This window comes from Kogia breviceps, chromosome X (assembly GCF_026419965.1).
Source record: "Kogia breviceps isolate mKogBre1 chromosome X, mKogBre1 haplotype 1, whole genome shotgun sequence".
Lineage (NCBI taxonomy): Eukaryota > Metazoa > Chordata > Mammalia > Artiodactyla > Physeteridae > Kogia > Kogia breviceps.
The window spans coordinates 101,813,592-101,839,640 of record NC_081330.1 but is presented as its reverse complement, the minus strand read 5'-3'; the positions used below and the strand labels follow the sequence as shown (position 1 = coordinate 101,839,640).

Here is a 26,049-nt window from a genome sequence, read left to right as displayed (position 1 = left end):
CACCAAGTCCTAACCACTAGACTACCAGGGAACTCCCAGCTTTTTAAAAAGCTATTACTCAACGTGATTCAGGACTGACAGATTTGTAGTTCACACAGAGGCAGCTCTTTGAGATAGAAGGCTGACACATTGGCACACCCCAGGATGTATAAGAGCATCCTGTTAATTTTTGTTCTGGGAAACCCTCCAGATAAAATTATCAAGCTGTTCACCCAATTGAACAACTTGAGAGGGCAATTTTGAAGTTCTCAGGATTTCAGGGATGAGCCCAGGAGGGCAGGGATGACTATAGTACATTGGAAAGAAGCTAGATACAAAGATATGTCATGTCTTCCCAGGACCACTGCCAGGTTTGATGATTCACTAGGAGGACTCACAGGTCTCCACATGTAGTCGTAATCAGCAAAGGGAAAAGGCATATGTGGCAAAGTTCTAAAGAATCCAGGCTTAAGCTTCCAAGTATCCTTTCCCAGTGGAGTCACTTGGGATGTGCTTAAGGTGCTTAAGTCCTCCAGCAACGAATTGTGACAACACATGTGAAGCGTTGTCTACCAGGGAAGCTCATTGAGAGACTCTACTGGGCATATAACAACTTCCCAGTCTCCCAGAAGGAAAGCAGGCGTTCAGCAGAAGCCATATTATTTCCACAAATATTTTAGTCACAGTGAGCCACTTATATCTGTTCTGGGAATGATGAGAAGCCTCCTGAAATCCAGGTTCCCACGTGCCAGCTAAGAGCTGAACTTATAAGCAGGCATTTCTCAGGAGAGCAGTCTCAGACCTGCTGTTTACCTTTTTTCTACGTAAAAGATGACCTACGTTCAGTAAACAACTCAGCAAAGCTGTTTCCAAATTAGACAAACAGATGGATTCTGAGTACAGGTTGGTCCACTTACCTCCTCAGCTAAATATCAGAAAGCTCAGGACCAATGCCATCATTTAGACTAGCATGGAAATGGATTATCTAAAGCCCATCCTGAAGATGTGCTTCAGGACTCTGGTAGCATCTTTTACATTTCAATCTTGTACATTTCTGAGTCTGCCATGATACTTCGCTCCAAGAGGCTCCTGGGACAGCTCAAGGCAAGGTATTGGGTAAAATTGCTATTTTGATTTCAGGTTGTTATTTTTCATTTCCTCTTTTCACCATTTTTCTTCATCCATCCATGGCCATTGACTCCACTCATCGGAAGTCCTGACATCTGAGTGGAGAGGAAAATAACCCCATATTTTGTGAGACAATCGATCATAATAATAGATTACATTTATTGAGTAGTATAATATGTCAGCTTCTTGTATGTCTCAGCCAATTTTATCTTCACAATGCCATAAGTAAGCTCTTGAGTTCACCAAAACCATTGAGGCCTGGAGTGATTCAAACCCAGCTGGCTTGACTCCAGAGCCCACACACCCTTTACCACTAGACTTTACTGCTTCTCTCTTATTGAAGGTCCAGAGTTATATTTCAAGCTGTCCTGTTATGTAGACAACATTCCCTTTGGTTCTGTCTCTCATACTCACTAGACTATTCCCTTTGCCTCTTTTATTCACTGATGTCCCTGAGAATTTCTTGCAAAGTAGATGTTTCCCAAGAATTATTTTCATTTTTTTTTTTTTTTTTTTTACCGTCTACAGTTATGTCAAGTCATACCTTCTTCCTGACAAGTCTAGAAATAATAAGCGCAAGACCAAAATCAGAACAGGCACCAATCCAGAATTCAATGAAACACTAAAGGTAAATAAATATTCTCTCAGAGTAACTTTAGTGATACAGTTTACAACCTCATTGAAACTACAGAGGATTTGCATGTCAAGGCTTATATGTATTTTAGAAAAGTAGAATTTGAATCAATTAGTGTGGTACCCTTGGATTTCTCTTTCTGGAAAAGAAAAAATGTAAACCACTCTTACTCTGTTTTTCTCTGTTGCTCCTGAAATTGCACCTTAAGTAGAGACAATCCAGGAAAGTTACATCTGACCTGATACATCTTGTCAAAAAGTATGTTTCACCCTTGGGAAAACTGTGTTTTTTCTAGTTTCCCCTAAAAGAAGTTTGTCACAGTTTTGACAGTAACTTAGCAGGTCTCTACCCACTCACTGTTCTGCTAACACAGCGTGAAGATGTGCTGTTTCTTGTAAGGGTTTTGGAATTTGGCTAAATTTAAGCATGTGGTTAATGAACAGTGGAGATGCAGGGCTGGATTCCAGAACTCTCAGAGACAGTGGCCTAGATAAGAGATGACCCAGGCCCCAATTCTGGAGAAATTACTTTTCCCTATAGACTTTCTACTCTTCTCTCACCCTGGACCAGTCTAGCCTGGTAAGAAGGATCCAGGGAGATGGGGATGTAGACGTTATTGCCAGTTGCAGAGTAATTTACGGATCTTGTGCCCAGAATGATGGAGTCAGAGTCCACTATAGGAGGAAGTTGGTGAGTTGGGGCATGTGTCAGCGGGGTCATATGTGAAAGCAGGAACCAATATCAAAACAGATCAAAGTGAAAATGAATGAATATAGGCCGAGGGTGAATCCAGCAGCCGTGACAAGATAGCAAAGATGAGCCCAAGCAGAAGAGAGAAACGGAGTGGCATGGAAGATCCAGGAAGCAGGGAGCCAAGGTTAATCATGCCAGGAACAGCAAGGATGGGTGTAGATGCAAATCCAGGATCAGGAGTCAGTCAGTCTGAAGTGTGTCCCAGGTGGTCATTTGCTTAGGATAATCAGGAGGTTTTGAGGGTGTATGGGCTTGTGGCCCTGGATAATGTTCTGCTGGAAAAGGCAAAACCATGCCAACAATATTTCCTTTCTGCTCAACCTACGTATATATCGATTCACCCTTGCACTTAGGCTGAACTTCATGAAGTTTGACATTTGCAAGTTTCTCACTGTCAATGTTATCCTGGATTTGGGGCTTCTAGTTACAAATAAAATAAGACAGAGAAATTAGAGAATTGATATATTAAACATTGTGCTTACAAAGTAGTTGTTGACGAAATAATTAGGCAAATGAAAAGCAGGTAAAACTGAAAAGGGGACAAGCTTCATCACCTGACACTTTTTATACAATATCTGAAGTTTATCGACTCCCCCCCCCCCCGCAAATAGTCTGTTGATATATGGTTCAGTGCTAAGTCTCACACAAAATGATTTTATGGAATAGAACCTCAGTTGTTGCAGAAACGAAGAAAAAGGAAGATTTTTTTCTCTCGGGTTTGTTTTGTTCATATTACTAATTTATTTGATCTGAAAGCTGGTGGTAGTAAATTTCAACCTGTCCTAGAAGTGGGCAGAGCCCGCCTTATGGAGTGTGATTTTGCAGTATACCATCAGCCATACCCAGCTGGAAACGAGGACTCTGCAGCTCTCAGTCTGGCATTACGATCGATTTGGACGGAACAGCTTCCTTGGGGAGGTGGAGATTCCTTTTGACTCATGGAACTTTGAAAATCCAAGTGATGAGTGGTTTGTGCTTCAGCCCAAGGTAGGAAATGCTTCCAGATGAGTCAAACAGTTATACAAGTAATGAGCAAAATTGATGTCACAGGCCTAAAGAATCTGAAGACTTCCAGTTGTCAAGTGATAATCTGAAAAGGTTCGTGCAGCTCATTTTGGAATAATATAATAAATGTAAATCCATTCTTTTGGAAATCCTTCTTCTTCGATACAGACTGTCTGTAAAATGCAAGCCACATAATCATATATCTTATTCATTTGACCTACTAAAAATGTAGTCATCATTCGAAGGTTGCCATGGATAAACAAAAGAATACATTATATGATCCTATTAGAAAGAGAAAGCGTTCATTTTCACATAGACAAAAACAGCTCCATAGAGCACGGTCAGTCTCAAAACATTCTCTCTCTTCCTCATTCTCCCCAGTTCAGACATGGGCAGGAGTGCTCTTGCCTTGGCTCACATGAGGAAGTGACCAGTAGGTAAAGTATCTGGTTTCCTACATTCCTACTTTTTTTTTTTTTTTTTTTTTTTGTGGTACACGGGCCTCTCACTGCTGTGGCCTCTCCCGTTGCGGAGCACAGGCTCCGGACGCGCAGGCTCAGCGGCCATGGCTCACGGGCCCAGCCGCTCCGCGGCATGTGGGATCTTCCCGGACCGGGGCACGAACCCGTGTCCCCTGCGTCGGCAGGCAGGCTCTCAACCACTGCACCACCAGGGAAGCCCCTACATTCCTACTTTTGAGATTCAAAACCCAGGTCTTGAGTTATAGTCAGAAAAAGAACTCTCAAAGCTGGTTCTAGAAATTAAATGCTACTATAGTATGTTCTAAACTAAACCAACAGTATCTGAGATTCACTCTATGCAATTGGTATCTCTACATTTACAGTAATTTTTGAAGTCAAAAGTGAGGTGGAAAAAAGGTCACATTTACGTAACCAAAGACTGTTCCTTATAGAGAGAAGGGCAAAAAGAACATGATGGTAAAGATAGTGGATGCAGATCAGACTTCCTGGGTTCAATCCTGGCTTCAGATTCTGCGTAACCTTGGGCAAGTTACTTAACTTCCCAGGCCTTGGTATCTCACTGGTGATAAAAGAATTGGACATCAGTTATAGGGATGCTGTGAGGCTTGAAGAAGCCTGCTATGTGATGCTTGCAGTATTGTGTCAGGCACATTGTAAGCTTCTCATTAGATGCTAGGTAGTATTTATGTTACATTGGAGTCCTTATATTGCAATTAACAGAAACCCCAGCTCATAGTACTCAAAAAAATAAAAGGAAATTATGGGCCAGTGATTATCAAGCATGGCTTGATCCAGATACTCAGATCTTAGCAAGGCCCTGGAGTCTCTTGGTCTCTCTTCTCTTTGTTGGCTTCACTTGCAGACTTCATGCAGTGTGGGCCTCCCTCACTAGCTCCACGTCTGCTTCTCTTGGACACCACAACAGCTGCAAACCTCTCAGCCTTGCCTCACACTGTCCGGGAGAGGAGAGAGTTCCTCTCCTCCAATAGTCCAGCCAATGCCCTGGCCCTGGTTCCTAATTCTCATTACATTATTTGCTCATCCTGAGCCAATCATTCTGGCTAGGGAGGTGAGATACATTGAGTGGCTTAAGACAATCAGAACATAACTCTGATCTTGAAGGCGGTATTGCACCCCAAAGAAATCCTGGTACAGTAGTACTAAAAAAAAAAAAAAAAAAAAAAAAAAAAAATGCTGAGTGGATCCTAGACAGCAAAGAGCAAGCGTTGACCATCATCAGTAAGTAGCAGCATCGTTCACATCTCATGGTTACAACCATCAGTGTGGGGTTAGCATCGTTATCCCCATTTTATATAAGGAGACTGAGACTCAGAAGTTAAATACAATATTCTAGTGGATTTTATAAGTGTTGACCTCCAACTTGGTGTAAATAACTCGTGGAAAATCTTTAGGAGGTTTAATTGGGCTATGGGTAAAATGGACAATGAAATAGAAATCCTCAAACAGAAAATAACCTCATTCCCATGATTAACATAAATGTGGTAGAGATAGGAAGTACAGTGTTAACAAGTCCACGATAGCATAACATTTCTCTGACATTAAATACGAGAAATATTTGGTCGTTACAGTACTAAGTTTCTGGGAATTGAATGAAAAGCCTCAACATAAAGGATAGCAATTAATCTGACTTAACAGTCTCCTGTCACGTGCTTCCTTTTGTGTAATGGGTGAGCATCAAAGAATCATAGAAAAAGTCCAACATATCATGTGATATGTGACACTGTTGAAGGACAAGGAACATGAGTCTTAGTCCGTGAAGTTAATTTGTCTGTCAGAGATATAACATGAAAGCACAGAGGGGCTCTTTGGAAATCAGCTTGGAGGGCTTCCAGTCAGTTTCTTGGAAATGGTTGGAGAATTTGCCCTGAGATATCAAAGCTCTCCCAGGCCTCTCCCAAGCATCCTCTGTGCTTAGGGGTCAACAACTTTCCATGGTAGTCACCTTCACATCGACACTGAGTGGTTTGACTTTCTATCATAAGGGAGAAGCATCTCTCTGAGGCTGCTCAAGGTAGAAACATCCTGATGGTGTTACATGTCAGTGGAACTCCTTTGGTCCTCTGCCAGAGGCTGTCTTTAGAAGTCTGTCCTCAGGCTATTGTAAATTTTAAAATCATGTATTTTAACTTAAAACAAATACATGTGCGTTCATTTTCAGGTCTTCTAATATAGGGGCACTTTGTTTTGTTTGAGTATGGTTTCAGTGATTGAAATTCTGTCGTATCCTCCTGGCATCAATTCTGACCCTAATGTATCCTAATCAACAGTTTCTAGTTTGAGTTTCTCTAAAGTGAAACAAAAACTTAAGAGTACTTTCAAAGTCAACCAAGTGCAAAACCTTTCTAAATATTCATGATCTTTTTCCTAATCTGGAGCCCAAATATAACCCAATAGCAAATTTATTTTCAAATCTTTAGTTCTGATAAGTCGGTCAACCTAATTTTTATAGTAGCAGCTGTCTTTTTGGACTCTTCAATTTGTGACATTCAGTTATATAATTACAGCCACAAATATGCCTGGCATAAAGAGCTTCGGGGACTGATGCAGCTGACTTGATGAGCATGCACTTCAGCGGATGGGAGCAGGCATGCACGGTCTTTGTAGAGGATCCTCCTCTTCACTGGGGATGGAGAGCATTCGGGCAGATGAATAGAGCTTCTGTTGAATATATATCTCCTGGATAGAATGAAAATTCATTGAAAGCCAGGTCTCCCTCCGTGTCCCCGTAGCACTTAGCAAAATGCCTTAAAATCATTACTACAAGAAGCCGTTCCATATGTGTTGGTAGAATTGAATAAATTGAATTGAATTGAATTCTGCAACCTTTTTCTGAGTAGGAGTTGGTTGAATAATGTAAAATGGTAGTATGCCAGGACAGGATGTTGCCTTGGAATTTCCTTGCAAGTGTACCAAAAATACCCCCAAGATATTAGCTATGTGCAGACTGTAAGATGACTCCCTCCTTTGGATTTCTTTTGTGTGTGATTATAATGCTATAAGACTTCACCTTTATTATTTTTTACTCCCACAAGATTGGAGGACTGTGTTTATACCAAGTCACCAGTATATTTGAATTTCAGCTAGAAAGTAATGCAACATTAATAAATCCCAATAATGCATGTTTTGATCTCTACAAATGTACTACACATTAGTATGTGACACCTGCACATATAATTTTTCCTGCCAATATATTTTCCTACCCAAAGATCTCAGCTGAAAGCAAACAGAGCTTGCACTGGTTAACTGTTGTTGTATAGAAAACTACCTTAAATCTTAGTGGCTTAAAACAACAATTTATTACTATTGGTCTTGATTCTGTGGGGTGACTGGGCCCAGCTAGGTGGTTCTTATTTAAGGTCTCTCATATGGTTGAGGCTAGATGGTAGACTGAGGTTGAAGTCATCTGAGGGCTTGACTGGGCTGGTTGCTCCAGTTGGCTGTCTCATACTTGATGTTGGCTGCCAGCTAGGTAGGAACTCAGCTAGGCCTGCCAACTAGAGCACTGACGTGTGGCTTCTCCATGTGGCTTGGACCTCGCATCGTGGGTTCCCAGAGGGAGAATCCCAAGAATATTCATTCCAAGAGAAGAAGTAGAAGCTGTTCCTTTTAAGGCCGGGGCCCAGAAACTGGCACATTATCACTTCTGCCATATTCTACTAGTGAAAGCAATCACAGAGCCCACTCAGATCCAGAGAGGACAAATACCTCACCTCTCATTAGCCATAGTACCAAAAAAGCAGTTGATCTCTTTTATCTGTCATAATATCCATTATAATTTTCCATTTGTGACTTTCACATAAACTAAAATTTACTGAAACCATCAAAACAATTAGAAAAGTCCTCTTACAAGGCACTCAATTTAAAATAATTGAATATTAGATGGATAGTCTATTTCACCATCTAATCTCATTTGTGCCCCTGGCAAGATAGCGGAATAAAATACTTCAAATGACTTCCCCACCTTTACTAATAAGTTTTACCACCACCAAGAGGCAGGAAAGTAAGGCAAGCTTTTCATAGTTGGTGGCTGGCAGCCCAATATGAATCAGACATTACTGCCTACTTGGCCCCTTCTTGGACACTTAGGAAGGCCTTGAGACATCAAGGACAGACCGAAGTATCTTCTGGGGCTGTTTTCAGTGGCATCTTTATTCCTGCCTCGTACCCCAAATTATTTGGGTATGTTCAGTGATGGGTCCAGTTCTCAATGTATCACAGGCACTCAGTGCCCACTGATTCACCGAATGTGTGTTATATATCTCCTCTCAAATTCCTTTTACTTTAGCGTTAAATGTTATACTCAAATACCTTCATAGAGATTTCCAGCCTCTCTTTTCTCATGCCTGAGGCATCTCTTGAACCAATAAGTGCCAACATAGTTGAATGGGAATAAATTGTCACATTTACGCTACCAAGTAAATATTGTACATTCAAATATGGGCTACAAAATTACAAACCAAGCATTCTCACTTTTTCTTTTCACCTGTCTCGGCCAGGTGGAATTTGTTGCTGACATTGACCTTCAGTACAAAGGAGAGCTGACAGTCATTTTACGTTACATACCCCCGGAGGAGAACCTGACACTTCCACTGGGACAGCTTCAAGGTAGAGAAAACAAATCAATGACTTTGATCGGGGATATTCCGTTTCTAGAAGTGTGGAAATAGGGATCAGGGGTTGGGTGGACTTTGTTACTTTTACATTACACAGATGAAATGGAAAGACTTAGATGTCCCTGTCGTTTAAGGAGAGTCGAAAAGTATATATTGTGTATGGGGAAGGGTGTCAGATTCTTACAAGGAAAGGGCAGAGTTCATACTTAGAGACCAACCTTAATGTTGAGATTTGTTTCCTGGAAGTCCAGGACATATAGGATCTTCCCTGCTGCCGGGTGGAGTTGGGGGTAGGGGGAGATGGGAGATGGCCTGCTGAGAGGGGAGGTGTAGAAAGCTGCTGTCTGGGTTTATGACATTCACAGCTGCTCAGGGCATCTTGAGAAAGAAACTAACTTGGAACACAGAATACAAAGGAAAAATCCAGATGGAGTCAAGTTTTAAATCCCTTTTGCCCTTCTTCTTTCTTCAACTCTTACAGGCAGCTTCCTTTATCTTTCTTTTCCTATCACCCTTGTCATTGTGACCCTGTGCAACTAAATTCCTATCTCTCAACCTCAGTTGCCTCACTTCTTAGGGATATTGTAAGAATCAAATAGGTTCATTCATACAAAGCATTTAGAACAGTGTTAAATAAAGGTGGTGGTGGAGGCGGTCGTTATTCATGTTGAGCGCATGTCATCAGAATAGAAATGTGATGTGGGAAGAGTTTCCTCTCACCCCCAAATGTAATTGTGTCTGAGCTATAGCCTTTAGAGCTGGCCCAGCATGGAGTTGACAATGTACAAGACTAAAATATCCAAGACAGGAGTTAGGATTTTCTCTTTGGGGGTCTTGGCACGTGTGTGGCTTTCATTGTAGCTGTTCCTCACAGAGAGAAGGGATGTGGCCCAGGCAGCTCTTGGGGTCTTTTCTATTTTATTCCTTTATATGTTATAGGGGAGCATTTAATTTTTAAAAATTTATTTGCTCATTTTTTTCAACAAAAATGAAAGGTACATCCAGAAGGAATGCAGTGGTGTAAAAGCATTTAAGTGATTACATGGAAAAGTATACAATAATGTAAAGATCTCATTCACTCTGAAAATGAAATAAATCTTTGTGGATTTTATTTATAAATTTTGAAATGGAACCCATGATCTATCTCTTTTCCCTTCCCTTCTTTTCTCTTTCTCTTCCCCTCCCCCCTTCTCATTATCTCTTTCTCTTTCATTCTCTCTTCCTCCCTCCTTCCCTCCTTCTCTCTCGCTCTCTCTCTTGCTCTCTCTCGCTCTCTCTCTCTCGCTCTCTCTTGCTCTCTCTCGCTCTCTCTCACTCTCTCTCGCTCTCTCTCGCTCTCTCTCTCACTCTCTCTCGCTCTCTCTCTCTCGCTCTCTCTCTCTCGCTCTCTCTTTCGCTCTCTTTCTCTCTTTTTCTCTGATGGCTGATGCAGGAAAGAAGACCTTTAAACGAGGAAAGAAGAAGGATTCTCCTGTCATCTCTGGAGGAATCCTAGAAGTGTTCATCAAAGAGGCAAAGAATTTGACAGCGGTGAAATCAGGAGGCACTTCTGATAGCTTTGTGAAGGGGTAATTTTGTTTGAGCTCATTTTCGATGATACTTGATGGGAGATGAAAAGGTCTGTGATCCATGAGACAGTGGTGGGCTGTGAGGCTTCTGTGTTGTTCTTATTCTAAATGTGTGCTAGGAAAGAACTCCCCTTCGATGCTGGCGCTTACATTGAAAACAATGCAAGAGAGATCTGCTTATTCTAGCTCTCAGCCTGCTTCTAGCATATTTCAGGATGTCCTGTGACTCTCGTCCTCAAGACTGGCAAATTTTCCCGTGAGATTCATTTCTCACAGGAGGAGAAAGTATGATTTTCTACATGTAATATACTTGTATTGTGCTTTTTTATCATTTGGTGCTGACTATATGCAACGTCAACAAAAATATTGGATCCTTGGTATTTTGCTCTCTTGGGGGAAATTGTAAAAAGTGGAGATGTCAGAGCATCATCCCTAGAGATATCCACTGGAGAGTGCCTTGGGGAAACTGCAAGACTGCCTCTTGGGCATTTGTGCCCACTTTGTGGAGCCCAGGGCAGTTTCTTGAGGGAAGGCAGCCCTTTTAATGGACATTCTTACCCATTCAAGGCAACCCAAACAACAAATCCCTCCTGATTTCTATTTGAGATTTTTTTTCTCCTATAATTAGAAGAACTAGAACCAGCAGGATATTTTTCGTTCATTGCAACAAACACATACATGCACACGTTCCAAGCACTAAGTCCTGCAGTTCCAAATATAAGATATGGTCCCTGCTCTCACAGAGCATCACAAATTCTTTGAGTCAGATGGCAGTATCATTCCTCTCCTCAGTCCTTCTTAGAAAAGTGTAATTTTCCCTACAAGGAAACGAGTCAAACCTTTGGCTCACACAATCTAACTTTGGTAAGGGTGATAATAAGGAGAAGCAGATGTCTGGGGCTTCCCCACTGATGAGTGTGTGTGCCTGAATCCTGGTCCATCTGTCCTTGACTCTTTCTCCCAGGAGGTTTAAGCACAGAAGAAATGCTTTCTGTGGATCCTGCCCTTGAAATTTGCTTCCCCAGCCCTACCATCTAGCTCTGGCCTCTTCCTGCTCACTGGTGGGGTAAGGGTATGGCTTCTCACCCATGAACTCATTGGCCTTGCACAGATGATTTAACTTCTTCTGGAATAGTTTTTACTTTATCATGTTGAACATTTATGAGGCAGAGATAATAAAGGGGACAGTATCTTTGTTTATATATATATATATATATATATATTCCTTTTTAAAGGCCAGTAACTTTCTAGTAAATTCTCTCCCTAGTTACACTTAAACATTGAGCTGATTTTAAAGGGACCTCAGATTTTTTGAAAAAGAGCATGAGAGAGCAAGAATAGACCTTTGTGTAAAATTTAATATTATAAAATATATCAGTAAGTATTAGGTCTGTCCGTGAGCCAACATAACAGTGGCTTAAACAAGACAAAAGTTTTTTTCACTCGTATGTAAACAAAGACTAAAGGTAAGGTATCCCATTGGCCAGAAACCCTGAAAAATGAGATTTTCCTGGGGTTTTTTTGAGAAAAATAGGGAGAGAATGAATATTGGGAGGTAAGCAGTCTCTGTTTGGTACATGAAATGAAATCTCAAATGTCATAATGTGTCTTCTTTATTGTAAGGTCATTTGTGGTATTTTTCATGTTTGATGTACTAATTTCATACCCATAAGTTTCCTTCCCTAAAGTCTGCTCCCTGACTCATCAGGTACTATGATCAAAATCAGAGTAGAGAAAATGAGACAGGGAAGGGGAGGGAAGTTGATAAAAATATGTTACTAGGCAGGTTACCACTGTGAGCAACTGGGGCTCAGTTCCACTAAGGAAGCATCAAGGAACTCTGTGGAATGTACCTTAGGATCATCCCTTCAAGGGACAGGGAAGCTGGGAGACTCATCCACCAACTTCTAAAACTCATTGGTTGAGGGTTGCTCCTGGGGACATTAAATTCCCAGTAATCCCAGGGTTTCCTGCACAGAAGCTGAGTCAGCTCACAGAGCGCCAAAGTCCTTAATTGGAGAAGCAAAGAGACACAGGCGCTTGAAGTAGGAAGCTGTCCACATGCCAGGAAGTGCTCATCGTGGCTTCATGTCACCTCAGACGTGGGCCAAAGGTGATAGGAGGCAGAACATTATTACATAGTGTCTCCCACAGGAGGTATTTTCATTTCAGTAGGAGGGAAGGACCAATACAGGATTAGAAAGGAGAGGACGGGGGACTTCCCTGGTGGCGCAGTGGATAAGACTGCGCTCTCAGTGCAGGGGGCCTGGGTTCCATCCCTAGTCAGGGAACTAGATCCCACATGCACGCCGCAACTAAGAGTTCGCATGCCGCAACTAAGAGTTTGCATGCCACAACTAAGACCCAGTGCAACCAAATAAATAAATAAATAAATTTTTTTTTTTAAAAAAAGAAAGGAGAGTGTGGGCATTTTACTATTGCCCCACTTAAAAGAAATAATAAACCATTCCACTAAATAAACCCAGATTTAAGCATATATGATGCTGGGAAAGAAAATCAAATAGACACACAGATAAACACACACGCACGCATACACACACACACGAGGAGTTATGGGAAATTGACATGACTACGCAAGGGTGCCTTTTTCTGCTTTACTGTCTCACTGATGGCCTGATTGTGTTTTCTCCTGCAGCTACCTGCTCCCTGATGATAGCAAAGCCACCAAGCACAAAACTCTGGTCATAAAAAAGAGTGTTAACCCTCAGTGGAATCATACGTTCATGTTCACTGGCCTGCATCCCCAGGATATAAAGAATGTTTGCCTAGAACTTACCGTCTGGGACAAGGAGGCCTTTTCCAGCAACGTATTTCTGGGAGGAGTTCGTTTGAATTCTGGAAGCGGTGAGGGACTTGGTAACCCTGAGACAGTCTGTGACTTGGCATGAGGCAGGGGAGTGGTTCCTGCAGGTTTGATATGTCCTAAATGTATATGTAGTTTCCTCTTAGCCGACTCTCGAAATTTCCACAGATGCTCCATTACTTTAGCCAAGGATTGGTTCATTGTTAAGATTACTGCTATGTGACTTTGTATCCTTCAGCTAGAAGTTTGGGGTGTATAATGCTTATATTCAGTCCTTTCATAAAATACCATTTACACTTTAGTCTAAGCGAATTTCAACTACTTTCTTGGGCCTTACTTCAGGATTTGCTCGGGAGAGGATCACCAAGACAGCACATGCTTCTGACCGGGGAGAGAAGGACTTCCAAGACCAACTTGACTTCAGACCTCTTCTCAGTTCTGTCCATGCTTGCAGCCATTACACTGCTTGAATCGAAAGGAAATCCATTTTTCCCCTAAAAAATAATGTCTCATGTTGTTCAAACAGGTCATGGAAACACACCACTGATTCCACAAGACACGACTGTAACAGGGCTAATTGGGGGGTGGGGGGAATTACAGCAGTAGAGCACGTGTATAGATTAGGGGGAGCCAAGACTATCTCTGCCACTAAAACAAAAACTCCCAGTTCAGCCTGTTCTGTTGTGTTAACTCAGTCCAGATGAGGCAGCTTTCTCCTTAAACTACCAAAGTGGGGAAGAAATGAGCCCCTAGCGCCATTCTGATTTGTTCCCCATCATCTAGGCAGAGGAGAGTAATGCAGGCTACAAAGGATGTAGTCCATGCTAACTCCACTCGCTAGATATGGTGAGAACAAGCCACTGAAGGGCTCTCTGGTCAGCAGGTCCCCCTCAGAGGTTGATAGGTGTCTTCCAGAAGGTCAAAACATTTCATTTGTAAAGTGTGATGCTCCTCTTTCCCTTCTTTAGGTGTGAGCCATGGGAAGACCGTGGATTGGATGGACTCTCAGGGGGCAGAGCAACTCCTCTGGCAGAAGATGGCGGACAATCCTGGGACTCCGGTAGAGGGCGCACTCACGCTCCGTGCCAGCATGGGGAAGAGTAAGCTCTGAAGGTACCAGTTCTCCAAAATGAGGCCTCTTGGGACTGTCTGGTTGTTATTTCCTACCACTAGCAGGCTTGGGACCTGGAGTCTGCTTCCCTGCCATTTCTCACCTGAGGGTATTGGGACACGAGAGGAGAGATGTCAGTGTTAGGAACACCTAGGGTCTTGCCAGGTGTCTAAAAAAAAGCATGGACTTCTCTTTGTGCACGAGCCAGGGCTTTTTCGATTGGATGATAGAAAGTATACCACACTGTCGTGTCAACAAGCAAATTGTGCAATGACTCATAGGCTTTATACCGTAGGGTTGTAATGGCACATGCTTCTTTGAAGCTGCAGTTGAGATTGGGAGTCCCCAAACTTTTTCTAGTTGTGAGTGACTTTAGGTTTTGTCAAGGTTTGAGGGAAAAGGGGGCCACGTGGAATGTAGACCACTTGAAGAGTAAGAAGAGGGGATAGTGGGAATCCGCATGATCCAAAGAAGGCATTGTGGGGATGGACGCTGGGGCAAGGGCGTGGCCCTCTTATTGTAGCCAACTTGTGGATTAACCGGGTAAGTTTTCAAGGTGAACTGAGGTTTTCCTGTGGTGACTAGGTAATTGATACTCTAACTCATCCCATTTTGGGGAGTGAAGAGAGCTAAATCATTACACCAGAACAACAGATGTAAACCAGGATTGACCTGGCAAAATTGGGATGTAGAGTCACCCTAATTATGACCTAGCTATTAGCTCTGTTGTAAACATTTATTTTATAAAATGTTCTAAGCTATTAACTAAGAGGGTATAAGAAGCAGTGCACGTTTTTGAGCCACTACTTGTGTTATGTCTATGATATCCCATTGCTCAAAGGAAGTCATATGGCCAAGCCCAAATTCAAGAGGCAGGGGAATATACTCTACTCATGTTGAAGCCATGGCAAGAGCAAGGATGCAGGAAGGAATGAAGGATTGTGGCCAGGAGCTCAATCTACCTTACCTTCTGTCACCTGGGATTCCAGAGACTTTAGCCACCAAACTTAGATATGAAGGGAGTTAAAGCTGAAAGGGACCTCAGACCTGGTTCCTCATTTTGAAGATTCCAAATCTGCAGCCCAGAAAGCAGAAATGACTTGCCCAAGATCATATAGAAGCTATGAGTGTATCCAGACTTAAATCCAGGGTGTGACCCCTAGGCCAGTGTTCTTTTCACTGTGGTCTTTGGCGTGATCCTATGCTTATCATGATGGACAAGAGGACATAGACCAAGGGAGGTGGAGCAGAGTCTGATTATTTGTGTATGAACGTACCTGACCCAATCTTCTTCTGGAGTCATATTCTAGCCCCTCAGCTCATTTTTTCACTTGAATTCATGTATTGATAAAATCCTTAAAAGGATAGATACTGAATTTTACTAGTAGGAAAGCTAGAATCATCTTCAGGCTTATTCTAGCTAATTGTTCCATATCCTGAATTTCTTCTTGAATTTTGAAAACAGGTTTAAGAATATATTTAGCATTATTCTTAGAAAGGGGATAAGCAATCCATATTCATTATTATTAAAAAAAACAGGCCCCCTAATTCTAGAAAATTGAAGTTATTAGTCTAGTGTAGCTTAGTGCATATGGTACATTTTTTTAAACTCACACCCATATCTCTATGTTGCCCTTCTTAAAAACAGAAAACAAAAAGTGTACGATCATCACTACTTCCTATATTGGAAATAGAAATTGTCTTCAGACTTGATGCGATCGAGTATGTCTTCAGAGACATTTTTAGGGGAGGTGAGAGAGGGTGGCGATGGTGAAACCTGGAGGTATCTCTAAAGTAGACAAAATGAGGTAGATTTATTCACTAAGAATAAAAATGGCAAAATTAATCAATTCCAAAATTTATAACTCGAACTCAAGATGAGCATGAACTTTATGTATTCAGACCTTTGCCACGGTCAGAGCAATTCTGTGTCGTGACTTCATAAAATCCAACATCTAACTGGGTATTTCCATAATGCAAGACCCAGGTGTGCCTAAGTCCATCAGAAACCTGTTGGTGTGGCTCTTAAAAATAAAAGGTAAATTGATCTTTAGGTTACTCTTTTTTAAGTGTAGTGTAGAAGTACAAAAAATATTTTTAATGTAAGTGATACATGTGAGTGGCATAAAACTCAAATGTTCAAAATTGTGAAAAGTAAGTCCTACCCCTTCCTCTTCCATATCGAATATATTGACAGCCTCATTCTTTTTTTATGGCAACAGGGTATTACATTATGGGATATATTAAATTTATTTAACCAGTCCTATCAAATGCCACCTTAAATATGGTTAACTAAGCTATCTGTGTTTGGTGGCTTTTCTAAGCAATCTTTTTTTCAAAAATAAACACTTTGAAATTCAAAATGAGATGTGTATATTGCACAGCAATTCTACTTTTGGGTATTTATCCTATAGAGATAGATACGTATGTGAGAAATGAGTACATACAAGGGTATTGCTTGCAGAAGATTGGAAACAACCCAGAAGCCCTTCAATAGAGGCCTTTGGCAATATCATACATGCCTAATTTTTCTGTTTCATTATCTGTTCCCTTTCCTTCTCTGTTAAAGATTGTTAACATTGGATTCTTTGATGTTTGTTCTTTCTTTTCTCCTCACTTTATCCATCCTCTCTGGCATTATCATGTATTGTATGCTCCTGGTTTTTTTTGTTTTTGTTTTTGTTTTTTTTTGTGGTAGGCGGGCCTCTCACTGCTGTGGCCTCTCTTGTTGCGGAGCACAGGCTCCAGACGCACAGGCTCAGTAGTTGTGGCTCACGGGCTTAGTTGCTCTGCGGCATGTGCGATCCTCCCGGACCAGGGCACAAACCCGCGTCCCCTGCATTGGCAGGCGGACTCTCAACCACTGCGCCACCAGGGAAGCCCCATGCTCATGGTTTTATGATCATTTATATGCATATAACTACAGATTCACATCCCCAACCCAGATCCTTCCTCTCAGCCCCAGATCCAACCGCCTATATGATCTCTCCACCAAGATAGCTCACGCTCTAGACATAGTCAAAAATGAACTCTTTATTCTACCTTCTCTCTTACACCCATGTCTTTCTACTCCAGTACATCCTGTCTCAGTACCTGGTACCATCATCCACCAGGTTATGCTAACTAGACACTGGATAGTGATCTTTTTTTTTATTGACATATAGCTGACGTAACAATATTATGTTAGTTTCAGCTGTACAGCACAGTAATTTGATATTTTTATACTACAGTTATTCTAAAATGTTGAGAATATTCCATGTGATGTACAGTTACATCCTTGTAACTTATTTATTTGATACCTAGTGGTTTGTACCTCTTAACTCCCTTCATCTGTTTTGCCCCTCCCCCCATCCCTCTCCCCTCTGGTAACCACTACTTTGTTCTCTGTATCTGTGAACCTGTTTCTGGTTTTTTTAAAATTTAATTTATTTATTTATTTATTTATGGCTGTGTTGGGTCTTCATTGCTGCGCATGGGCTTTCTCTAGTTGTGGCGAGTGGGGGCTACTCTTCATTGCAGTACGTGGGCTTCTCATTGCAGTGGCTTCTCTTCTTGTGGAGCACAGTCTCTAGGCATGTGGGCTTCAGTAGTTGTGACACGTGGGCTCAGTAGTTGTGGCTTGCGGGCTCTAGAGCGCAGGCTCAGTAGTTGTGGCGCACGGGCTTAGTTGCTCCGCGGCATGTGGGATCTTCCCGGACCAGGGCTCGAACCCGTGTCCCCTGCATTGGCAGGCAGATTCTTAACCACTGCACCACCAGGGAAGTCCCCTGTTTCTGTTTTGTTATATTTGTTCATTCATTTTATTTTTCAGATCCCACATATAAGTGAAAACACAGTATTTGTCTTTCTCTGACTTATTTCACTAAGCATAATGCCCTCCAAGTCCATCCATGTTGCTGCAAATGGCAAAATTTTGTTCATTTTTATGGCTGAGTAATATTCCATTGTATATATCTACCACAGCTTCTTTATCCATTCATCTGTTGATGGGCACTTAGGTTGCTTTCACACCTTGGCTATTGTGAATAGTGCTGCTGTGAACATTGGGTTCATGTATCTTTTCAAATTAGTGATCTTTGATTTATGCCTCTTCCTTACCCTGAGGCAAAATCAATCAGGAGATCATATTGATTCTACCTCCTAAATATCTCAAAAGCCTGTCCAGTTCTCACCATCTCCATGCCACCACCTGAGTACAAGCCACCATTATGCCTCTCTACGATTATTACAGGTCTCCTAGCTGCTATCTTTGCAGCCACTCTTGCCCTCCCTCAATCAACTCTCCATACGGTGGCCAGATTTTCCCAACATGTTATTTTAAAATGTTCAAACATGCAGAAAAGTTGCAATGGTTTTACAGTGAGCGCTTATACCTACCACCTAAATTCGACTTCTGCCACTAGCTATACTTTCTCATCATTGTCTATCTGTACAACCTCAGAGTGATCTTTTTAAAAATGCACATCTGATCATGCTCTAAAACCCTCCGTGGCTTTCCATTGCCCTGAGAATAAAATCCAAATTCGTGCTCAGGGCCTGCCAGGCCCTGTCTGAGATGGTTGCTTCCTCCTCTCCAGCTCACCCCGGGCCATGCCTCTTTCCCTCCCCTGCTCTTTAGCCACGCAGTGCATTTTTCTGCTTCTCAATCGTGCCAGCCTTTATTCCACCTCATGGCCTTTGCAAAGGAATCTGCTTGCTCCTTTTCCTCATCGGCCTGATTTCCCTTCATCATCCAGGTCTTGAACGTTACCTGCTCGGGGAAACCTCTCCTGACCCCCCTCTGCCTGACTAGGTCACAACAGCCTGCCTCTCTTTCCCCTTCATTACATACATCGCAATTTTCATAAATTATTCACGTAATGAGTCCTTTAATGCCTGTGTCAGTTCACTCCCCACGACATCCCTAGAATGTAAGATTCAGAAGGGCAGAGACAATATTTATATTTAAATTGTTTCACGGCTATATTCCCTGTGCTTAGTTCAGAGTAGGTAATTTGAAAAAATTTGTGGATTAAGTGAAAATGGAAAAAAAAAAAACTTAAGTAACATCAGAGAATGTTAGACCAGATAAGGAAACTGGGACCCACATAGATCAAGAAAAATCTCCGACTGTGATTGCTGATTGGTCTTTTAAAATCAACGTTTCTATAAGTAGTTTAGTTACAACCCTAATTCCAGCTTCTCTTGGCATAGATAAAAGCACAGAGTGTGCTCTGCAGCCCAGCATCTCAGCTTCTCAGAAGAAGCGACCATGGCCTTGCCTGGAGGATCCTACTCCTTATTTGGAGCAGCCCTCAGTTTTCCCTCAGTTGAATCAGACAAGTTGTAAAGGCACATGAGCAACCTTACAAGCCTGCCTTTATCCATTCAGTTTGTAAATAGCACCTGCAGGATATGTGGAAGATCCAGTGTATCAGCTCTCATTTTGCTTGTGTTACTGTCATTGGAATTATCAGGATGTAGATTTTCCATGTCACAAAAGCACCAACAGCAAAGATATTTTGATGGGACTTTTTATTTTGGCGTCCTTTTCCTTAAGAAACTTAAACAAATATCTGACCAGTCATCATTAAGTATTGATACATAACTAATGTGTGAATTGAGCCCCCTTGATTCACAGTAATAGCAGCAGCAGCATCACCTGCTACCCCCAAGGTTTCTATTGTGCAGGGGAGGAGAAACCTGTGGAAAAAATAAGGGCAAAGCCCACTTTTAGAAGCAAAGTGGATGAAGATATCACGTCCCAGAAGCACCACAGAAAGAAATACGGTGGCATTTTGAGCTGTGATCAGTGTTTGTTTTTTCTTCCACATGGATATTTCACACTAAACTGAGCATTGCCTTTAGAAGTTGGCAGAAGGGCTTTCCTCCCACAATGGTATATTTATGGCCTCTGAAATTAAAGAAAATAAATAGGATGAGGAAGTTCATACAGGCAAAACTATAACAAAAATCAGATCTTGCAAGGTTTGAGCAAGAGCCGTGGAAATTGGGCCACATCAAGGATTCCAAAAGATTATCTGAATCATCTGGGGTGTGAATTTAATACATTGATTCCAGAGCAGTGCTCCAAACCTACTGAACAAAATCTCCAGAAAACTTCATTATTTTTATCAAGCTTCTTAAGTGATTCTGAGAAAGTGGATCACAGTTTGAGAAAGACTGCATTAGAGGACAAATTATCTTGACTATATTATTTGGACCAACTCTACATCATGATGACAGATTGGCTTTGGCTAACCTGGACATTATTAATCGCAAGGCAACCATGGTGAGGTGGAAGGAGTCTAAACTTGAACTCAGATTGACATAAGCTCAACTCTTGACTACTTACCAGCCATGTGACCTCAGTCAAGTTAATTATCCAATCTAGTCCTTGATCTAGTTGCCTGTAAAATAGGGATAATTGGGCTACCTTGTAGTAATTGAAGACTTCAAATGAGGGCATATATATGAATATGCTTTGTAAATTTTAACCCACTGTGAAAATAAAAGGTCATTATTAGTGATCTAGAGATAGCAATCTGTAGTCCATAATCTCTTAGGCCCTTCTTTTCCTGGGTGCTTGGCTAGGTCTTAATCATTCTATGTACAATGAAGTGGTCTCCAGTGTACAGCAACAATACAAAAAAATCCCCTTACTTTGCTATGTCACGCATTGTGGAATTTCCTACTGCATCTGATTAGATAGTAAGTTTTGCAAAAGTGTTTAACTTGAGGGAGAGAAAAACTGGTCAGTTTTTTGTTACGATGTTGTGGAACCCATAAGCAAACTATCTTTCCACCCTTTTCCTTAACGTTAGTTCTTTCAGTGTAATGACCATCTCTTTCTATGGCCCATTGCTTATCCCCTATGTCAGGGAGATCAAACCTACCTTCTTCACAGGGATGTTGTTCAGAATCCCACTTTTTATCTACAGAAGGAAATGTACCATTCTCTCAAAAGAAATTCCATAGAAATACAAAAAGCTGTTGTCATTATGAGGAATGCATAGTGTTTCAAAGATTAGCAATTGTACCTCATTTACCACATTAGAATTTATTGAACTATTCCAGCAGAGGGTTCCTTTCATACTTGGAAAAGGGAGGTAGAATATATAGTTAGTATTGCCTATAAGTGACAAAATATGCATATAGGGAGTAGATCATATTTTTCTTTCCAGTATTTCAGCACAAGAGGAAAATTGTCTCTAATCGTTTTCCTTTTTCTCTGATTGAGGCAGACACTACTAAAACAAGTAAAACATTTTATTATAATAGTTATAGCAAAAGTTTAAATCATGGATGTTTGCTGAGGAAAAAAAGTCCATAGAAGGGCAGAGAACTAGATATGGATTTGAATCAAAATATTTTCTTTTTATCCCTTTATTGTTAGATCTGCCTACTTTGGGAAAGGAATCCGATTGTTCTTTCTTAGCATGTTTTTCTGCTTAGCCAGAGGTTCATTTTGTCTTCAGAAAGTTGAAACTTGTTTGTGCAGATCCATGGGAACTGATGAGTCCTAACAGTAAAAATTTTTTTAATCTTTCACATTTGGAAACAAGGAAGGAAGGGAGCCATTCCACCACAAAACAGTTTATGTCAGTCATTTATGTTTGAACTGTAGTTAGAGTGATTGAGTGTTGGGAATGTATTTTCTTTTCCATCCTTCCCAACATTCGTTATTCATAAATTAACATTTTTGAAGAGAGATCGTTGGCTTTCAGTTGATATGAAGAAAGAAATGTCTAGACTTTCCTGAATCTTCTTGCTTTTGACCTTCTTCACTACCCACAGTTCATTCGTCCTCCTTGATTCCTACATATCGTCTTACATTGTGCCTCTGACTGATGGGGTGCAGCCCGGAACCTTAGGAGAGGCCCTCAATGCTTTATGCCACTTGGATTAATGGAAATGTTATTATTAATTTTCAGCTCTTTCCTATCACCTCCGAACCCAGCTCTGTTAGAGTCATTTGTTTGCAAAGCATCTGAATGCACAAAGCCAGGCTGGGGTGAGGGGGGTTGCCCTGGCTGCTTCCCAGGTTGTCAAATTTTAAGGGGTACTAAACATCCCTGAAAAGGTAATGAGGTGGGGAACTCCTCTCAAGAAAAGTATGGTATTAGCAGGAAGAAATAATGTCTGCTTGAGTAAATAAGTGAGGAGGGGACCCCATAGCTGAAGAGCAATTCATGGTTGATGAAAGACAGGTCTGATTAGAGACAGGGTTTCTGTTTTGCTGAATGGCGGATATCACTTGGGCCAGGCATGAATTGCTAAGGACATAGGGAAAAGGGGGTTTGCCTCCACTGGAGCTTCCCCTCCATTGGAGATTTCCTTTATCCCTTCCACCAGGCAGGGTTCCTCAAAGTAAATGGTGTACAAATATTTAAAGAACCTCTGAGACAGGCAGCACATCATCAGGGCAAGAACTGGCCCAACTCTGAATGCGCTAGGTTCCTGGATTGAGTGTAATTGTCACAGGCAGGCTGTTTTGCTCTGGGCCTGAAGATGAGTCCAAGGGTTTAGCGGACTGGAGAGGGAAGACACACTTTCAATACCCTAAGAACAGCTGAGGATCACTGGGTTACTGGGACGTTGGAATGGTAGCTCTCCTTGGGAAGAAGTATGAGCGGTAATTTTCCAAACTCTGCCAGTGACCAGGTCACCTATATCTGCCATGTCACTGGCACCCGCCTGCTTTGGCTGCCAGTTTACTCTCCTAAGCTCCTGCTCTGATACGAAGTTGATCTCTTTGTTTACTTTTAAATTAATCGACTTTAGACTGAGAAGTTAGAGCAGTATTAGGTTTACAGAAAAACTAAGCAGAAAGTAAGAGTTCCCATATACTACCACTCCCCTCCCCCTGCAAGTGTCTCCTGTAATTAACATCTTTTGTTGGTGTGGTATGTTTATTATAATTAATTAACCAATATTGGTACATTATTATTAATTAAAGTCCATAGTTTATATTAGGGCTCATTCTTGGTGTTTTACAGTTGTATGGGTTTCAGCAAGTGCCTAATACCATGTATCCGCAATTACATTATCATACAGAATCATTTTGCTGTCCTGAAAATCTCCTGTGCTCCAATCTCTTGCAACCACTGGCTCTATAGTTTTGCCTTTTTTCAGAATGTCATATAGTTGGAATCATACAGGTTATAGCCTCTTCCGACTTGCTTCTTTCACTTATCGATATGCATTTAAGGTTCCTCCATGCCTTTTTGTGGCTTGGTAGCTCACTTTTTTTTCATTGTGGTAAGAGCACTTAACATGAGATCTATCCTCTTAACAAATTTTTAAGTGCACGATACAGTATCACTGTTTTTGGTGGGGGGGAGAGGGAGAGAGAGAGAAGGTTGAAAGATCTAAAAGCAATAATTTTTTTTAAAAATTCCCTTGGGAATTCCCTGGTGGTCCAGTGGTTAGTTCTCTGTGTTCTCACTGTCAAGGGCCCAGGTTCGATCCCTGGTCAGGGAACTAAGATCCCACAAACCTCACGGCCGAAAAAAAAAAAAAAAAAGAAAATTCCCTGGAGATGATGGGAGGTCTGCATTCATTTGCTAGTTTTCCTGGTTCTATTGTTGGGTACAAATGACTGTTCCTATTTACTTGTTTTGCCACATTTAGTACAAAATTAGTAGCCACGCTTAAACACTTAACATTCCTACTTCTAAGCTTCTGTATGGAATATGCACCCCAGACCAAAGCTTTGTGCCACTCTGTACTTACTGCAAAGTGTGATGTCTTTTTCATTAAATTCACTTTCCTAAGATCTCTCCTGTGTTCTGTGACAAGTTATTCCTGGGTACTTGAAGATGCATTGTGTGTCACCTATTCCTCCTGTTTTTATACTTATTTGTCTTTGGAGCGAAGCTCATTTGCTGAGTTGAGACACACAGATTGGATGACTATCTGGTGTCTATTTCTAAGGCTAGGATGACATTGAACAACTCTTCTTGGTGCTTAGCTGTTGAATCTAACCCTCATTTTGGTTCTTGCTCACTTATTTTCCTGTAAAGCTGAACCCTGACACCGTCACTCCCTTTGCCTTCCCCTCAGTAAATCATGGGTAGTGACAAGGGAAGGGATCAGAAGTGACATTTATTGAGCACCTAGTGTACGTCAGGGGCTTTAAAAATTGTTATCTAATTTATTATCTGTGTTTTAAAAAGACAAAGGACCAAAAAAAAGAGACATGAGTCTCAGAGAGGTTAAATAACCCAGCTAGAGTATAATAGAGCCTCACCCTACATGAAGCTCCCCATTTCAGATCCCAAAGCCCATGCTCTTTGTTCTTCACCAAAATGTACCCCACATAGAAATTCTGTGCTTGTTATGAGCTGGAGACTTGCTTCTCAAAGCGTGATTCATGAACCAGCAGCATTAGCTTTACCTCGGAGCTTGTTGGAAATGAGGAATGTTGGGTCCCAAGCCAGAATGAATCATAATATTCATTAGAACAAGGCCCTTAGTTGATTTGCAAGCACAATAAACTTTAAGAAGCACTGGTGTAGAGAATATGGCAGATGGGACCTTGATATTTAAGGTACTTGATACTTAAAAGACTGTTAGTTGTAGTTGATGTGAACATTGGCCTAAGACACACCCCATTTATCAGTATTTTCTTTTTAAAAAATTTTTATTGAAATATGATTGATTTACAATATTGTGTTAGTTTCAGGTGTACAGTGAAGTCATTCAGTTGTGTGTGTGTGTATTCTTTTTCATATTCTCTTCCATTATAGGTTATTACAGTATATTGAGTATAGTTCCCTGTGCTATACAGTAGGTCCTTGTTGGTTATCTATTTTTATATAGTAGTGTGTATATTTTAATCTCGAGCTCCTAACATCCCTCCCCCCACCTTTCCCCTTTGGTAACCATAAGTTTGTTGTCTATGTCTGTGAGTCTATTTCTGTTTTGTAAATAAGTTCATTTGTATCACTTTTTAGATTCCGCATATAAATGATATCATATGATATTCGTCTTTGTCTGACTTACATCCCTTAGTATGATAATCTCTAGGTCCATCCATGTTGCTGCAAATGGCATTGTTTCATTCTTTTTTATGGCTGAGTAGTATTCCAGTATGTGTGTGTGTGTGTGTGTGTGTGTGTGTGTGTGTGTGTGTGTGTGTACCACATGTTTATCCATTCATCTGTTGATGGGCACTTAGGTTACTTCCGTGTCTTGGCTGTTTTAAATAGTTCTACTATGAACATTGAGGTGCATGTATCGTTTTGAATTAGAGTTTTCTCTGGAGATGTGCCCAGTAGTGGGATTGCGGGGTCGTATGGTAGTTCTATTTGTAGTTTTTTAAGGAACCTGCATACTGTCTCCATAGTGGCTGCACCAATTTACATTCCCACCAACAGTGTAGGAGGGTTCCTTTTTCTCCACACCCTCTCCAGCATTTATTGTTTGTAGACTTACTGATGTTGGCCATTCTGACAGGGGTGAGGTGATACCTCATTGTAGTTTTGATTTGCAATCAGTCTTTTCTTTGAGTCCTTTCTCTTCCTCAATTTTGATTCCTTCCCATAAACACATGGATGCTTACTAGCATCCTTTTTTTTCTTGTGTTCTCCTGTTACTATCCTGAAGACATTCCCCAGTGTGTAGCTGACGTCATTTCAGAGTACGTGCAATGAAGAGCTGGCTATTTTTTTTTTTATTATGGATGAGTCTTCCAACCTGCTGAATCCAATGAGGACCGACTGAACCTAGATACAGTCTCCTCTAAGCCTGAGGAAGTAGAGCCCCTAAAAGCTCTATTCCATAATACCAGTGAGACAGACATCTTCTAGATGATGTCTCTTCTACTGTCAGTCAGTATTTAGCACTTGTGTGGCTGATGATAATCAGGTATGGAGAAAAGCATTTGGAGACCAGCTTGGCTTAGGCCAGTGAAAAACGTGAGGCCTGAGTCAGGAATACATTTTTGTC

The 26,049-nt window shown here is 41.3% G+C and overlaps 1 protein-coding gene across 7 annotated transcripts in view; it reads left to right on the top strand.

Annotated features, from left to right (window-relative positions):
* The window catches only part of SYTL5 (synaptotagmin like 5), a 243,897-nt gene that overhangs the window by 185,445 nt on the left and 32,403 nt on the right, over positions 1 to 26,049 (top strand). For 3 of the 7 annotated variants that reach the window (XM_067023035.1, XM_067023037.1, XM_067023034.1), the window contains 6 exons: positions 1,636 to 1,735; positions 3,320 to 3,481; positions 8,499 to 8,607; positions 10,048 to 10,183; positions 12,840 to 13,048; positions 13,976 to 14,120. In XM_067023035.1, coding sequence (XP_066879136.1) covers positions 1,636 to 1,735; positions 3,320 to 3,481; positions 8,499 to 8,607; positions 10,048 to 10,183; positions 12,840 to 13,048; positions 13,976 to 14,118 — 859 coding nt within the window. In that variant the 3' untranslated portion in view covers positions 14,119 to 14,120. Of the gene's footprint in view, positions 1 to 1,635; positions 1,736 to 3,319; positions 3,482 to 8,498; positions 8,608 to 10,047; positions 10,184 to 12,839; positions 13,049 to 13,975; positions 19,144 to 26,049 lie in introns of those variants that run through there. The other 4 variants (XM_067023039.1, XM_067023040.1, XM_067023036.1 and 1 more) reach the window with 3 other exon arrangements.